General features: G+C 39.6%; 1 protein-coding gene across 1 annotated transcript; it reads left to right on the top strand.

Moving 5' to 3' along the window:
• Window positions 1–299: 299 nt before the first annotated feature.
• On the top strand, window positions 300–7,950 carry CMBL (carboxymethylenebutenolidase homolog). The gene is made up of 6 exons (XM_021538407.2): window positions 300–445; window positions 2,951–3,173; window positions 3,958–4,065; window positions 5,151–5,293; window positions 6,447–6,538; window positions 7,666–7,950. Exons 2-6 carry the CDS (start codon window positions 2,959–2,961, stop codon window positions 7,843–7,845), a joined length of 738 nt encoding a protein of 245 aa, XP_021394082.2. The 5' UTR covers window positions 300–445; window positions 2,951–2,958; the 3' UTR covers window positions 7,846–7,950.
• The last annotated feature ends 8,545 nt before the right edge of the window (window positions 7,951–16,495 follow it).

The raw sequence follows: 16,495 nt of genomic DNA, 5'->3' as shown, positions 1-16,495 counted from the left end.
CTTAGTGTCCGAGAGCATCCGGATGTTCATAATTCTTTGCTTTTTATTGTCTCGTAATTGTCCTAACTCTCAACTTTATTACTCTAATTGTATTATTTATTTTATAACAATTTTATTATTATCAAACTTTTAAAATTTTAAAAACCAAGTGATTGGCGTTTTTCACAGAGGGTGAATACCATTTCGTGTAAATTCAAAAGCAGGCTCGGTACTCAGCTACAGCAGCGCAGCCCAGCGGCGGTGGCGGTGACAGGAACAGCTTGAAAAGCTTCGTCTCGGCGGGGCGCACAGATAAAGGCAGGATTTATGTAACTCTCTTTTAAAGGAACCTGATCCTTGCTCGCCCTTTCCTTTAGGGAGTTCGCGCTTTGTTTGGGGATCCAGCTCAGCCCCGCTGAGCTCTCGCATCCTCCGTCTGCTGCCTCGCACACCTGCAGCGCTACAGGTATGGGTGGGCTTCTCTGGGTTTTTTAAAGTCATGGCTTTTTTTCCCCCTCAGAAACGTAGAACAAGCGCTTGCGAGGTGTGACTCAGCATGTTCGGGAGACTTCCATTTTATCTGCAGGCAGAGTGCAAGCTCATTTAAATGCAGTTGGGGGTTACCTTCTTCCCTTCCCCCCCCCCCCCCCATTTTTTTTTTCTTTCTGAGATGATGGTTCAGAAACCTGCTGTTTTCCTTCCAGAGGTGGGGAAGACCTCTGAGGAGGAAGACTCAGGAGACTCTTTCAGTATTGAAAGTGATGGTGCCACACAGCAGTATCTTTATATTTTTACTAGCTGCAGATTCAAGTATCTGAAAATTAATTCTTGTTTGGTCTTCCAGTAAATTCTCAAGTGCTTGCAGGTGGAAATGGTGGCACACCAAGGCTGTGGGTTTTCAGATCCTCCTAAAATAATAGCATTGATAAATGTAAGAGGGGGAAATTAATTTTTAAGCAATGTTTCAATAGTATCTTAGGAATAGTAAGAGATGCTTTTTGTACTACAGCACATGCAGAAACACTGACGTATCTTGCCTATACTACAGAGCTTGGAAGTCTATATGGCTTATAAACCATACAAGCCAATGCTATCCCTCACAGTCTTGCATCTGAAGATGTTTTCATGAGTGAATATATCTACATCTTTAAGTATTTCATGTTCTATGTGTTGCTTTACATTTTATCAGATAGTATGAAATGTTTTCAATTAAAGCCTTTGAGGATATACTGGTAAGGGCATTGTATTTGTGTTTCTGGAGTTCTGAAATATAACTTTCTTTAATATTTAATTCCTGGTTTTGTTATTTTTTCTGATTTAGTCTAATCAGTGGGAAACAGTTTGTGAATGGAAAATTAGTTATGAACTTCCTCCTGTGATACATTTGCACAGTATTTTGCCTTATATTATCATTTATTCATTCATTTATTTTTTTCCTAGTAAACTTATCTTAAATTAGAAGTCCTATATGTGAGACCACAACTTGAGAAAAAAGATAAAAAAAGGACACTTATGGTTGTGGCTTATTTAAAAACGAAAATGTAGAATACTAGTTTAGATGTGTGCCCAGAGATAATACAGCTTTCAAATATGACACAGCTTGTCTTAAACTGATCTGAACTGATCTGTGAAATGAAATCTCCTTGTATCTGCAGACTAGCCCTGGTGATACTGCTTGGGATATTCTGAATTTTAAAGTCTGGAAATCCAGAATTTGTTGGCCTCTAGAATTCAGTCCAAATTTTCTGTCTGCCAGGTTGTTCATTGGCTTCCGTAAAACTGTCCCTTTACTGCCATAAATCTTTAAGTCTCACTTGTCCAGGGACACTTCAGTAATCTGCTTTTTACTATTTCTCTCTGTGTTTTTGACACAGTCAAGTTTGAAGATCCTTGTTTCTTTGCTAGCAAAGTTTCTATGGCAATACACATCATTTATCTATAAAGAGCTTGGGCAGAGCTTTATCTAATTTTTTTCCATGCTCTTGAATAATTTGTAGATGCTGTGTGAATATTCACAGGAGTTATTCAGGAATTTTTCAGTTGGTTAACCTAAGCTTGATGGCAGACAATCATTAACTTGAGTCCAAGCAGCTACATAAAAGTGTGTTAGATTATGCTGGTACTTTTTGACCTTTGTGAATTACTTGTTTATTTTCATTTAAGCAATAATTTGGAAAAAAAAAGTATACCCTACTCTTACCTTCTTGGTAAAAGATTTGGCTCAGTTTTAAGATTTTGGGTTTTTTATATTTGGTTTTCTTTTTTTCTTCTTGGGGTTTTAGTGCATTCTTTATTTAATATTAAAGGAATACAAGTTTATACTCTGACTTGTGCTGGTACATTTTTTTGGCATCTTTCTTAAGTATCCTTCTTCAAAAGTCTGCAACATCTGAGGCTAAAGTTGTTTAGAAAAAGGATTTATTGACACTGAAAATTTCAGTTATGTAATATTTTAAGTCCCTGGGTGAAAATATAATGCTTAATCTATGTGTAATTATATCTTTCTACATAGTAGCTGTTGTTTTTTTTTCTTTCAAAATGCTGTGTCTTGTATTAAGCCTTTACTGTCTACTAAAGAAAGCTATGCCTTCCTGACAGGAAATACACATGATGAAGAGTGGAAGGATTGGCTTCATTACTATGTAAATAGTTTGTGATGGTTGCCTAGCTGCTTGGTCATAACTTTATTTTTATTGTACTATTCACTGTAGGGCATGGAAATCTGAGCATGTACTAGGTCTCTGCTGAAGACTTCCTAACTCATAAGAAACTCTAACAATAAACTTATTTATGTTAAATAACCCAATGGGCTTATTGACTAATTCTGCATTTTAGATCAAACAGTAATGAGCATGTTCATCCTGTTACTGCAATGATTAAGAAATTCAATAGCTGATGATACCACTGTCTTCTGACATTTTTCAGTATGGCATGCTTTGGTATTCACTACTGAATATTTTTTGTTCCTTAGTATCCCACATGGCCAATGAATCGAGGCCCTGCCCATGTGATATTGGGGACAGGTTTGACTATGGAGGCTGTGGGCAGGAGGTTCAAGTTGGGCACATCAAAGCCTATGTCTGCAAACCTTCTGCCAGCACCGACAAAGCTGTGATTGTGATTCATGACATATTTGGATGGCAGCTCCCAAACACCAGATACATAGCTGATATGCTAACAACTAATGGATACATGTAAGAAATACTGCTGTTTTCAAAGATTATTTTAATATGAAAATTTATTGAACTGTTTCCTTTTTTCATATAAACCATACAAACACAAATAATTTCACAATCTTTCGTTGCCCCTTTCTCCAAGGGGCTTTCTAGTAAAACAGTGAAAGAAGTATAAAATAATTGAGTAGTCTTACCATAATCAGTTAGTAGGTAATCACAGAAGAAGAGGAGAGAAACATAAAATTTTCTTATTCTGCATCTTTTACCCTCCTTGAGCCTGTAGAAGCCTGCTTCCTCCCTTCCTCTGTGCAACTTGGCTGTTATGGTAAAAATTCCAAAAAAGCTGAAGATCTTTCTATGAAGGGAAGATGCACTAGCTTGTGCCAAATAGAGAAACAAGTTCTCAAATATATGAAAAGCATATTGAGTGTCCTCTTTCCTGTATTATTGGGATAGTATTCCTTCCAGGCTAAACATACATATAATTTAAATTGTAGTTTCTTTGGTTTGGTTTTGGATTTCTTTTTTTAAGTTTTGTAGGAAACCACCAAGGATTTTCAATTACAGTTAACTATTTATCAAATTAAGTAATGAATTTTAACAGGGTAAAATGTAACTGGAAATTATACTATGTCTTCTTATTACATGTAGAAAATTATTGAGGATTGTTGGTATAATGCTTTGGTGAGGGTTAAGTACTATGTATTCAGCAAAAAATTTGTTGTGTAGTACATATGGCCTTCCCTTTAATCCTTTTCCAGTATTATTTCATGGGCATAAAATATTTTCATTTTTCTTGCAGAGCCATCTGCCCAGATTTTTTTGTGGGACAAGAAGCTTGGAAACCTTCTAACGACTGGGCATCTTTCGATGACTGGGTGAAAACACGAGATGCCGGCAAAATAGACAAGTATAGCCATTGTTCCTCATCCATCGAGGGGACATGGGACATCCATATTTCATAGGAATTTTTGCCTCAGTAGAAATGTAAAATTAGATCCTAAATTATTAGTGGGTCAAATATAGCTGGATGTCCACAAATAGAAAGTTCATGCAGCTCATGGGACAAGCTCATGGTTATGTGAGTGGTGCTTTACAGATAAAAGTAGACATTTGAAGAATAAAAGTTCCCAGTGTTTGTCTGTACAGAAAATAGAAGCAAAATGAATGAATGAAAAGGAAAGAACCAGCAAAGGCTAGAAAATGCAGCTCACTCCAGCTGCTTCAATCCCACAGGAAGGCACAAATTCCATGGATTTTAGATAGGGTGCAAATGCAAACACTGTGTAACGAGGGAACATTTCTTCTGCTCCCCATCAGATCACAGCTAATTCAAAGCATACTGTTTTCCACTTTTCTGTATTCTTCCCATTTTTATCTGACACATAGCTTGATTGCATAAAGTAACTGCTAATTTAGAAAAAACAACTGGAATTTTGCTTCCACAATTTTATAAAGTATTTGTCATCCTTGTGAGAGATGTTTTGCATGTAAGTCACATTTGTGATAACAGGACACTCTTGACTGGCTGTGGGTCTCAAATTTTTATTTGTGTTCCCCTGTAGGACAACTACTGCTATTTGTGAAATTAATTGGACTGGTGTTCATAAAATCACTTCATGTCCTAGTATAAATAATCTAGGAAGACTGACTTTCTCCTTTGTCTTCTGCCCTGGAGTTTGTCTTGTATTTTAGAAATGAATAATAGTAAAGTAATGTTGTGGGTTGACCCCAACCAGGAGTCAATCAACTTACCACTCAGTTGCTCCCACGAGAGGAACAGGGGAGAGAATAAAGGAAACAAAGCAAGAAAACTCATGGGTTGAGATAAAGACAATTTGATAAGTAAGGGAAAGAGAAAAACCAGGAGTGATGCAAAGACAGTCACTTTGTCCCAGAAGCAGACTGATGCCCACCTGGACTTTGAGCAGCAGCCACCAAAGAGGCCAGAGAAACAGGCTAGAGCCTTAATTCACTTTCATTTACATGTCTCAGAGAAGTTGATGTCATCCTCAAATATCTAAAGGACCAATGTGGTGCGAAGAAGATTGGTGTCGTTGGGTTTTGCTGGGGTGGAGCAGCAGTGCAACATATGATGCTGAAGAATCCCCATTTAAAGGCTGGAGTGTCCCTCTATGGTAAGCCTGAAATATCTGCTGCATTCTGAGCAGAATACCAGTGCAGGAAGCAATTCTGTAGGGCTATTGCTGTAACAAAATTCTGTGTGACTTCTACTGGAACAAGGTCATTTTATTATAAATAATCTATAAGTGATTGGATTTTGCACACTCACATTTTTACACTCAAGTGTACCCAGCAAGATCTATGTACTTAAAGAGTGGCATGACCAGGATAGCATCTGTGAATATAGTGCCAAATGCCATGGCCTCACTGTAGCTGAGATTCCTTTTGACTGACGATGACAAAAGGGCTTCTAGGCACATCTTTTACATCTTTTAGACAGTTGTCCCTCATTACGAATAGGAACCATTTTTAACTTTCTGTTTTAACCCTGTACTCTCGCACATTACTCAATGCATTTATACTACCTTTGATATTTTTCTTATCGACCTCTGTACTTCTACAGAACCCAGACTAATTTATATTGATTAGAAGTGAAAGCAAATTGAAGGTGTTTTTCCAGAAAGATGATTGGGATTGTTTTGCTGCACTGATATGCTGATCAGTTGAGTCAGTTCAACAGTGTTACTTGTTAATATTTTACTTTTTTGTTGTAATAATCTCAGGAATGAAAAGAGTAGCCAGGGTGGCACTGGTTAGTTCTACTGTAACTTTTATTGAAATGCATTTGAATAGTCAAAATTACAATGTGATTTTTTTGTGAAATCATATCAGTCTAAATGTACATACACTGAAATTGTAACCATGTATGTGAAATTATCAATATTGACAATTATCTTAAAACTGATATTCCCAAGCCAGAGGTGAACAGTTCTAAAGTGTCCATCTTTCACAGAGCTCTGTCTCTGGCAGTGGTCAGAAGCAGTCGCTCAAAACAACCTGCAAAAATGGGGCAAGTGAACACTTCTTCTCTTGTTTTTCCCACAGAACTGGTCTCAGTTCTTTTTTCACACAACTGATGTTATCTTTAATGACATTGCAAACATTCCACAACAGAAGGGACTTTTAAGCAAAGTGTGTTAAATTCCATTACAAACTGATCAGATGTAACTGATGAAAATGTCTCAAAGTTTCACTGTATAGATTTTGTAGTGTTTTAGCTACTTTAGGTAGCACAACTTCTTGTATGTATGTTTTCTTCTTCCTTAGGTGTGATCAGGCGTTTTGAGGACAAACACAATTTGCTGCATCCTACCTTCTTCATTTTTGGTGAGAAGGATGACATTATTCCATTGGAGCAGGTGAGTTCCCCATCACAGATATTTGTCTTTTTAATGCTTTTCATGCTTGTTTTGTAATTTGGTTTTTAATTAACACAAAGTAGAAAACTAATTTGCACTTTTCTTTCTCTTTCACTAACTCTTACAGTACTTCTATACAAATTTATGCTGTTTATCCCCAAATAAAAAAGTTTTACCATGACACTAAAAGCATTTTCTGTTCCTGTTTGAAAATTTGGGTGATTTTCATCAGTTCCTAGGAAAAGAGCAAGAATGCAAAGAAAGCCTACTGAGAAATTTAACATAGGGGACCCTTTTTAGTGATACCAATGGTCCATACTAAAAGCATTTTCTGTTTCGGTTTGAAAATTTGGGTGATTTTCATCAGTTCCTAGGAAATTAACAAGAATGCAAAGAAAGCCTTATGACAGGTTTAAGACAGGAGACCCTTTTTAGTGATACCAATGGTCCATAAAATCTACCTGTTCCAATGGAATCACTTGTTGCAGGAGAATTAAAAAGATTCTGTGGCTAGCCTTTTCCTTTTTCCACTGTCCTACAGAAATTTTCCTTTCTGTCACTCTGTCAATAGCCTTTCTCAGGAGCCTGAGTGGGGACTGATTGGAGAAGTATGATTATCTGCCAAGGGGATCAAAGGAAAAAATGTTTTTATTGAGTGATATTGGCTTTAACTTTCCTAGCAAAAATTCCAGTCACTTTGAACTGCTGATTTTGTCTCTGTCCTTCCTCCTCCAACTTCAAATTAATTCAAACTCCTGCCCCATTTTTTTTTATGTGAGCGCTATCAGAAGCAACTCATACAGTGTTCACCACATGGTAACCTTCTTATGATGCTGAGCAGTAGGTTTTTTTACCTTTACAGGCATTAATAGTAATAGTAATCCAGGTAATATTTTTTTATGTTTTATACAGTCACATGATGGTATTTTACTGGGGAAAAAAGGCCTAGTTAAAATAAAGCAAGTGCAGTAACAGAAATGCATTTAGGTATAAAATTAGTAGAAAAGAAAACAGTGGCAAGGATAAATTGTCTGACTTTCAGAAAAGTAAAAATGAGGACAGTTTTGGAATGTAAATACAGAATGTGTTAACTTTGTACTTAGCCAACAGAATGTTCTGTGTTACAGGTCACCTTGCTGGAGCAGAAGCTTAAACAGAACTGTAAAGTTGATTATGAAGTTAAAATTTACCCTGGACAGACACATGGGTTTGTGCATCGCAAAAGAGAAGATATCAATCCTCAAGATAAACCTTATATTGAGGAAGGAAGAATGGATATGATCAACTGGCTGAATAAATATCTTTAGATTAAATTAATGCCAATAAACAAAAACAATTGTAGTAGGAAATCAGAAAATAATACAGACTATTTGTTTAAAATGTTCTTACAACCATAAAAATATTTTGTAAAACTCTTCTGCAATAACACTACTTATTTGCACTTACCTTATAAGCAGGGGCTTAGAAATGGCTTTTCAAATGCTGAAAGCTATAAATGTAAAGAAGGCTTTTAACACTGGTCTTGTATATGTTAAAATTATTAGGATTTCATGTGGCATATTTTCTGGCACCTGAAAGTTTAATTTTTTATATCAATGTCAACATGATTAAAAGTCACTGAAACTCTGCCCATGCTTGAGAAATTCTCTCCTTAAAGCTGTGTTTAGTGTTGTTTAGTTGTGAGATTTTCAGCTTCAAGATTTTCAGCTTTTAGGTAAATATAGTTCTGGGTTGGAAGGTTGGGAGATTTTCTTGGAAACAGAATATCCTATTCAGAATTCATAAAGAGTCAGCTAGAAAAGGGAAGGGGAGAGACAATGGAAAGAAATGTGTGTGAACAGAAAGGGAGCTGCAGAAAGTTGGGAACCATGACTGAAGAGATTAGAGGAAATCACATAATATCACAATTATCTTGATGCAAATCCTTCATGTCTCATGGTTTCAGGCAGTTGCCCTACCTACTGAACCTATTTCGGAATTGATCTAAACCAATCTCCAACATTGCCTCCTCACCTCCACAAATCATTCCTTTATCATCAGGTTTCTCTCTGCTGGGATTTCATTGGGTATTGTTATTGGTAAGGTACAGCCCATTCCTAGTGATTGGGAACATTACCCTGTTTCAGCTCCTTTGGACTCTTCCAGGGTATTCCCAAAAACCATGTGGTGAGATCTTACCTGTATTTGTGATGTAGTTAAAACATTGTACTGAACATTGCTCATTTTCCTCTCAGGTAAATATGTGTTCTAGTTGCAGCCCCTCTGTGGTTTCCATTGCCCCACAACATTTTTTCTTTTTGAGTGTGCTGCTGCCAGCCATGCCTGCCAGCTTTCTCAGGAAGTCACATTCCCTCTGGCTCTTCCCTAGCTGGGGGCCTAAGTAATCTGTGGTGGGGTTGTAGCTGCATGGTGTCTCTTTGGATTCTCCCACCATATGGTCCCAAATGCCCAGCAGTGCTCCAACCATTCCTCCATTTCAACCCTCTTCTTCACATCACTCCTTCCCTCCTGCAATGCACTCTGTATGTCCCATGAAAAAATGTTTCTCTCTGCAGCACGCTGGTTGATATTAAAGAAAATCTATGTTTCAAAAAGATTTCGTGTGAACTTCTGAGGCAAAAATGCAAAATCTTCCTTTGCTCCTTGGTTCATGCCCTTGGTCAGTGATTATAGCTGTTCTATGGTTTGGACACTGCACATTGTGTTTCTGTCTCCTTGCTCAATGATTTCAGGAGCAATGAGCCTTCAGTTCTTACTGGGTCCAGCCAGTGCAGGGAAAATATCTTCAGGTCTTCAGGGCATTGTTGCTATCAGTCATGCTGGAAGAAATAGCCGCTGCACACTGGAGGTGAGAAGTTCCATGATGTCTCCCCTGATCCTGCCCTTGTGCTCAATCTGTGCAGACTCCCAATGATTTATAGACTGAGGGAAGGGCTAGACAGTGACTTCTGTGCTACCTGCCAGTTCTGGCTTGGTTCTGTTCTCAGCAGGTAGAAGAGGAACAGCTTCCCAGGAGAGAACTGCAGACACCTCCATGCACTGGTGCAGGCATATCTGAGGTGTGTGCCTGCCCAGTTCTAAGGAGTGGGAACATAACGATGCACAAACCTGCCTGGAAGGAGGAAATGTAGGTTTGTGGTTCAGGCAATCTGTAAAGTGTAAATTAATTTCCCAGCTCTGGATTCATAGCCAGTTTATCAGGGTTGCTATGAGAACAGAGAGAGATGATGAGACTGAACTCTCTACAACAATTTTCTCATGTGGATTTTAAATAAAAGAGCCTTGGTTTCTATGAAGGTAATGTCTTGGTTGGCAAACTTGTCCAACTAGGTTTTTTTTTATGTGAATGAACATAAAATTCTTATTCTTCTCCCTATTCTTAGGGAATAGGGCTAAATGTTGCCAAATTTTCCCTGAGATGAGGAAAGACTGTAAAACTGAAGAGTATTTTGCCAAAATTCTTTTTCTTGGACAATTCAGTGTCTCTTGCTGTAGGAGAGGTGTTACATTTTATGATATATTTGTTTTTATAGGAAAAAGCCAAAAACAGATGCATTAGAAAACATCATTGCCAGCAGGTCAAGGGAGGTTATTCAGCTCTGCTGAGGCCACATCTGGAATACTGTGTCCAGTTCTGGACTCGTCTGTACAAGAGAGACATGAAAGTCCAGCGGAGTGCAACAAAGATGATGAGGGGACTGGAACATCTCTCTTACAACAAGAGGCTGGGACAACTGGGCCTGTTCAGCCTAAGGAAGAGATGACAGAGGGGGCCTCATCAATGTCTATAGGTATCTGAAGGGAAGGGGTCAAGAGGGCAGAATCAGGCTCTTCTTGGTGGTGCCAAGCAATAGGAGAAGAGGCAATGCGAAGAAAGTGATGTATGGGAAGTTCCACCTGAATATGAGGAAGAACTTCTTTATTGTGCAAGTGACCATGGACTGGAGCAGATTGCCCAGAGTGGCTGTGGAGTCTCCCTCAATGAAGGTATCCCAGGAATGTCTGGATGCAATCCTGTGCAATGAGTTCTAGGATGGCTCTGCTTGAGCAAGGAGGTTGGGCCAGATGACCCACTGTGGTCTCTTCCAACTTTAGCAGTGATTTTGTGATTCTGTAAAATACACTATCTAAGATGAAAGACTCAGAAAACTCAATACTGGCACAAGCATTTTGGTAGCATCTATTATCTTTAATCAGTTTAATATTATACTGGCTTAACTTCTTTTCCAATTTGCTTACCTTTTTTACATGCTAAATGGGAGCTTTTTTATGGGTTTCAGTTAAATTTTTATGGCAACAGTTTTTAATCCACAAAATGCCTCTTCAACTCTGTTCCTTTTTCTGCATTGCTCTCTGTCAAGTTCATGTTTTTTGTTTTTTTTTTACTATGGTGTCTAAATCAGATAGCTATTGTTTTATCTTGTTAATTTTTCTCAGCTTCTTTGACTCCTACATTGGAATGGGCTTTTAGTGTAGAGGCCATAGTAAGCAAAGACAAAGAAAAGCACTCCTGATCCCTTCACCTCCCCCCTCCCCAGCTCCTCCCCTCCCCTGGACATGCATACATAGCAGTGCCAATATTCCCATAAAATAATGTGCACCCACGCAGTATAAAAAAAATGCCCTCTATCTTCTGGCTTGCAGGCAGGAGGTCATCTATGATTTATGGTACATTATAAGAGACTGTGCACTTGCTTTAAAAATGTGTCCCTCTGTACAGCACCAAGTGCATGAATGTGGGGAACACTTCTTCCTCAGCTGCAAACTCTGACTCCAAGGAACTCTGCTGCTAGGTCTTGAAAGGGCTTTTTTGTCTTCAAAGCAGGCCCTAGGGAAGGAGCTGAATTATTGCTATGCTGGATTAGTGAGGCTTCAGGCTAGAAGCCTGACCAGAATTTGAACTTGATGGAATTTGGAGAATTGATGGAAGATGTGATAGAGATGACTACACCAATAGATTCAGGTCCAGTCCATCTGAATGCCCTGTTGTAACACCTTTTGGCCACATTCACAGGCATACTAAGTTTGCTATTTAGAACTGTAGTTGCTTACATAGGTTGTAATCAAACTGGACTCCGTACCTTTAACTAATGAGATTTCAATGTGTTTTGCCACAGATCAGGAGTGGTAGTTTAGGCTCTAGAGAGATGCACTGAAGACGCAATTTTTTGAGGTAGATTGTTTTGTCACAGGGACACAAGACAATCTAGTTTAATTTTATTTGAGGTAAAAAAAAATAAAGGTAGACCCCACTGAAAGCACTTTAGTCAGAGCTCCCATGGGAAGAGCAATGGGAATTTGGTATGTACTTCCTCTTTATACCTTCAGAAACCTCCAGTGTGCTTCACTTATTTTCTGGTTTCTAATGTTTGGCACTGAAGTTTATCAAAGCCCAGTGAATAACAGAATGCTAAATTTCAGAAAGTGAGGAGTGGAATGGGCTAATGAAGCTCCAAAACAAAGTTCCCCTTTCAGACCATCAGTGGAGCAGATGGTGACACCTGTGGCAATACATTTCCTTTCCTTCCTTTCTTGCCACTGCTGTATTAAGAGCTTGTGAGGAAATTTCACATCTGGGCTGGTAGTTTGCCCAAAACTTCAGCAAAGCTATGCTAATGTTATTTGTTAGGGGGATTGCAAGTTATTCCAACTGCACTAATAAACTGTTCTTCAGTTTTACTTCCAGGTGTTGAGCTTATAGATTGTTGACTGTTTCTTTAAAGGTCTTTTTATTTTCCCAGAATCCTTAGAAAGTTAAGAAAATTGCTAAGAAACTTTAGATGGGTGGCTAAGCCAAAGGGAAAAACCTTTCTTTTTCCTCTGACTCCTTTGAGCAAAAACCAGAAGGTAATTTTTTAGGCAAGAAGAAAGAGATGCAGAGGAAAGGGATAAGCTTGCATGTTGTTGTATATATTTGCAAAAACTGTAGTTCGCTGTGCTCTGTGATGCTGCTTTGGAGAGCGGTGAGCTGTGAAAGCTCTCCCTGTCAGTAGGACAGCAGTAGGGGAGCAGCTCAGGGAGGTTAGGAGTGCAAGGTAAGTTGATCCTATTGGATGGCTTGAATAGACTGAGAGCTTGTTATTGTCCTGCCTTTCTCCTGTTTTCCTCACCCAGCTGGTTTAGTTCCAAAATCACTCAGAATTTTTCTTTCTGAGACATAGATACACCCTGGCTGAAAATGAAAGGGACTCACTCATGTGTGTTATTGACTAAAGATGAAACCAACTTCTGGCTCCACAAGCAAAGTAAAGTAGAGTTGGCCTCCTGCTCAGGAGTGTTCCTGATGTGTACAGTTGTATATCATAACTGTGTTTTCAGATGTGATAACCAGAAGAAATATTCTTTCTTTATAGTGGCATATAACAAAAAGTGTTAGAAAAACTAAATAAATAGAATGGTGGGACTTTCTTTGCTGATATAACTGTGAAATCACATAATTGAAATATCTCTAAGCTGGAAAAATGGGAGTAACAAAATACTGCAGCAATATTATTTGTTGCTGCAAATAATGCAGCAACATTCCAGCCTACCCTTTGCTGATGCCCTTTTGCTACGCAACACCAAGGCAGAGGAGAGCACTGTTGTGCCTGGCTGTCTCACGGCTGCTGCAAGCAACCATGAACTCATCCTGCTCACAGCCCGAGCTGGGCTAAAGCTGCACAGCCTCATCAGATGGGTGCTCTGCTTAAACAATCTTAGCAGATCATATCAGATTGAAATCATTATTCATAGCAAAGTGGGACTAGGCTTGTACTGCAGTGACTGGCAGCAGGGCTAGAGAGCATACAGTTATACAAGTTCTGTCTTTTTTTGCCTCTGCAAAACACTGCTGAGGCCCAGGCCTAACTATCTGTCTGCATAATATCCCACTCTCACACATTTGTCACTTTTTGCAGATTAAATATCTCTGAGCAGCTACCTATGGCTACCTAAGTGACTCCTTGTGAGATCACAGAACAAGAAGAGGCTTAGGATCTTTCTAGTAGGCCTAGTAGGGAAGAAGGGAAGCAGGAGGAGGAGTCTGATCAAGATGAAACTGACAAAAAGTGAAGAGTTACCTGGTGGGTAGAGGAGGAAGCACACAGTTGGCTGTGAAAAGGAAATGTGTGGGAGGTAGAGAAGAGAGCAGAGAGTGGTGTTGGTTGTTGAAAATCAGAGTTGTGGCAAAAGCAGAGTGTTCCAGAATTTCAGCACAAAGCAGAAGTGACACTGTGAACAGGAGAAGACCTGAGACTGACCCTTGAAGACCACTAGTCCATGTTCATCCTACCTGTGCTGGTTTTCTTTACTAAGAATCTGTTGAATCTGTGAGGACAGCCAGATGGAAAGTAGGCAAATAAAAGGTGGTATAGAAAAGAAAATAGAAAAGCAAAAGAGAGAGGTTAGGCAGGAAATGCAGCTGTAGGGTGCTCAGGTGGGGAAAAACACTGGCAGTGATGGTGTCTCCTGAAAGTCACAGGTATCCCATGCCTTTGCTCCCATTTCCTGTCTTAAAGATTCAGGAATCAGCCCTGACTGAACACTATATAATTTTAGCATAGATGCTAAAAAAAAGAGGAGCAAAAAATCATTAAAGAGGAGCAAAAATTCAGCAGTACTAAGTGGAGGTAGAGCCTCCCTGTGGAGAGACATAAAGGGAGATCTGCTTCAAAGGAGAGGCAGTGAGTCAGCAGTGGAGAGGCAAAGCAGGGGATATTTCTATTGCTGGGTGCCCAAGAGATTTGAGGAGATAAACACTTCTTGCTGTCACTAAGCCTTTCTCCATCACACTGTGAGCAATGGCATTGTAGGAGACAGGTGGCCTTCTGTTGCTTCATGGCTGTTGCTGGGTGATTTGTAGATCATATGCCAAAGTTCAAAGTTAAATTCCCAGGAATTGCTCAACCCAAAATAATGCCAGGAAGCAGTCAGCAAAATCGGTGAGATGATGGAAGTTACTCCTCAGCAAGACAAAAGCTTCTTGGGGAAAAATTGCCACCTGGGATTTTTTTTACCCACTCCTTTCCCTTGCTGAGCCCTAGCTTCATGGCCTCTCCAAATGTACTTTTTCTGCTGGGCTGATGCCAAGTGGTACATGCAAGGGGGCTGAAGAGAAACATGTCAGGATGTTTTGGTAGAAAGTCAAAGCAAACAATTGAAAGCAAGAGGTAAATCTGGAATTAATAAATAGGAACAGTTAATTATTTCTTTCCCCCATGTAAACTGGAGAATGGTGAGTCTGAAGTCAAGAAAAAGCTGGAAGAGAAAGGAAAAGAAAGATGTCTCTATTGGTTCATGCTGTACCAGTAAGAAGGAGGTGGGGAAGGCTTGGCAGTTCCTTGCAGGCTGATGGGGTGGAGGGAGTACCATTCCAAGCCTTATTGCTTTCCAGCTGGCTCAGATTGATGGTGTTTGCTATTCCCATGATATCTCTGATAGCATCTCTCTGATGTACTAATGGCAAGATGCTTCATTCACCACTCAAAAGAGGGATTAGGGCTCAAATTGCCATTCCAGCTTGTCACTCACCAAGGAATTAAAATCTTCTTTGAATGTGAAATTTACTGACCCCGTGGGAGAGCCTAAGACTAAGGAAATGATGCTTTAAACATGAGATCACTGAAATAAAATAACTCATTAGCTGGTGAATGTTCATCTTTCCAAGCTGTGGTGGAGAGCCACTGGGCAACATTACACAGGCAGCACTCTCATGGAACAGCCAGATCATCACAAATATGCCAGACCTCTGAAGAAACAGCAGAATATAGTGCAGGAACACCAATAGATGGCTTTTAAGGAGTTTATGTGGTTGTTTATGTGGTTGTTTATGTGGTTGTTATAGAGCAGGCTTTGATCTATGTCTTCCCTAATGGAGCAAATTATCTACTTCTTGTCCTGATTTGTCACTGACAGCTGGCCATGGTCACAGATCTAAATCAAGGGCTGTGCAGAAAATCACTTTGAATTTCATCTGAACAGAAGACTGATGTAGACAGTGATGCCTTAAATGAATTTATATAGATGTGCCCACATGAGAAGACAAGTGTCCTGTAGTACAAGCCTGTGATCTCTGCTAGCTCAGCTATGCTATGAGGTTTTGCAGTAGAAGTGAGCTGGTACTGAGTGGTGCACAGTGGTGGAGAGCAGCAGCATCTCAGGAAACTAGATGGTCAGGCAATGATACACAGTCACTCTAGGTGCTCTGGGTTCCTCCAGGAATTACTGACATCTGTGGTTTTAGAAAGTCTGAGGACACTGTCCTCCTGCTCCCCTCCCTGCTCTCCTCCCACCCCCGGAACCCCCAGTTTCTGAATACATATCTTCAGAATTGTCCAGGAAATAAGGCCCTTTAAGAAATTAACAGTGAATTCCAGGTCTTATTAATTTGCATTGGTTGTGGGGTTCTTTTGGTTGGCTGGTTTTGTTTGATTTTGTTTTTATGGCTTTGGGTTTTTGCTATGCTAGGTCTAGCTTTTCTTCATGCTACACAAAATTTTATCTCCTTTGGAATATAAGTACAATTTGAGCCAAAATACGCCACAAGTTGAAGAAGTTATGTTGTAGTTGGTGGAATTACTATGGATTGATGGACAAGATATGACTCAAGGCCAAAAGCTTTTTTGGTTTTTTGGGGGGGGCTTCTTCCATCTCTGGAACAATCCCTGCTAAAATCTCCACACCAGGGGCTCTCTCTAGTGCTCTAATGATGGAAGGCTGTCAGCCTCCCTTGAGGGAAGCCCGTTTCCATGTGATTAGTGAGGCTGATGAAATCCCTTTGGAAGACTTAAGGTCTCTCTTTGGAAGACTTAAACTGTATCTGAGCTCCCCTAGGAATGAAGAACAGCTGGGTAACCTAGCTTGTGTCATGTCCGCAGATCATCTCTCCGAAGGCAGCTCCTTGGATGTGCTATGCAACCTGAAAAACCTCCAGAACCCCTAGCAACTGACAGATCCTACAGCTCCTACAAGGTAGGACAG

This window comes from Lonchura striata, chromosome 1 (assembly GCF_046129695.1).
Source record: "Lonchura striata isolate bLonStr1 chromosome 1, bLonStr1.mat, whole genome shotgun sequence".
Classification (NCBI taxonomy): Eukaryota; Metazoa; Chordata; class Aves; order Passeriformes; family Estrildidae; genus Lonchura; species Lonchura striata.
Note: the sequence above shows the minus strand (reverse complement) of the source record. Positions and strands in the feature narration are given on the sequence as shown.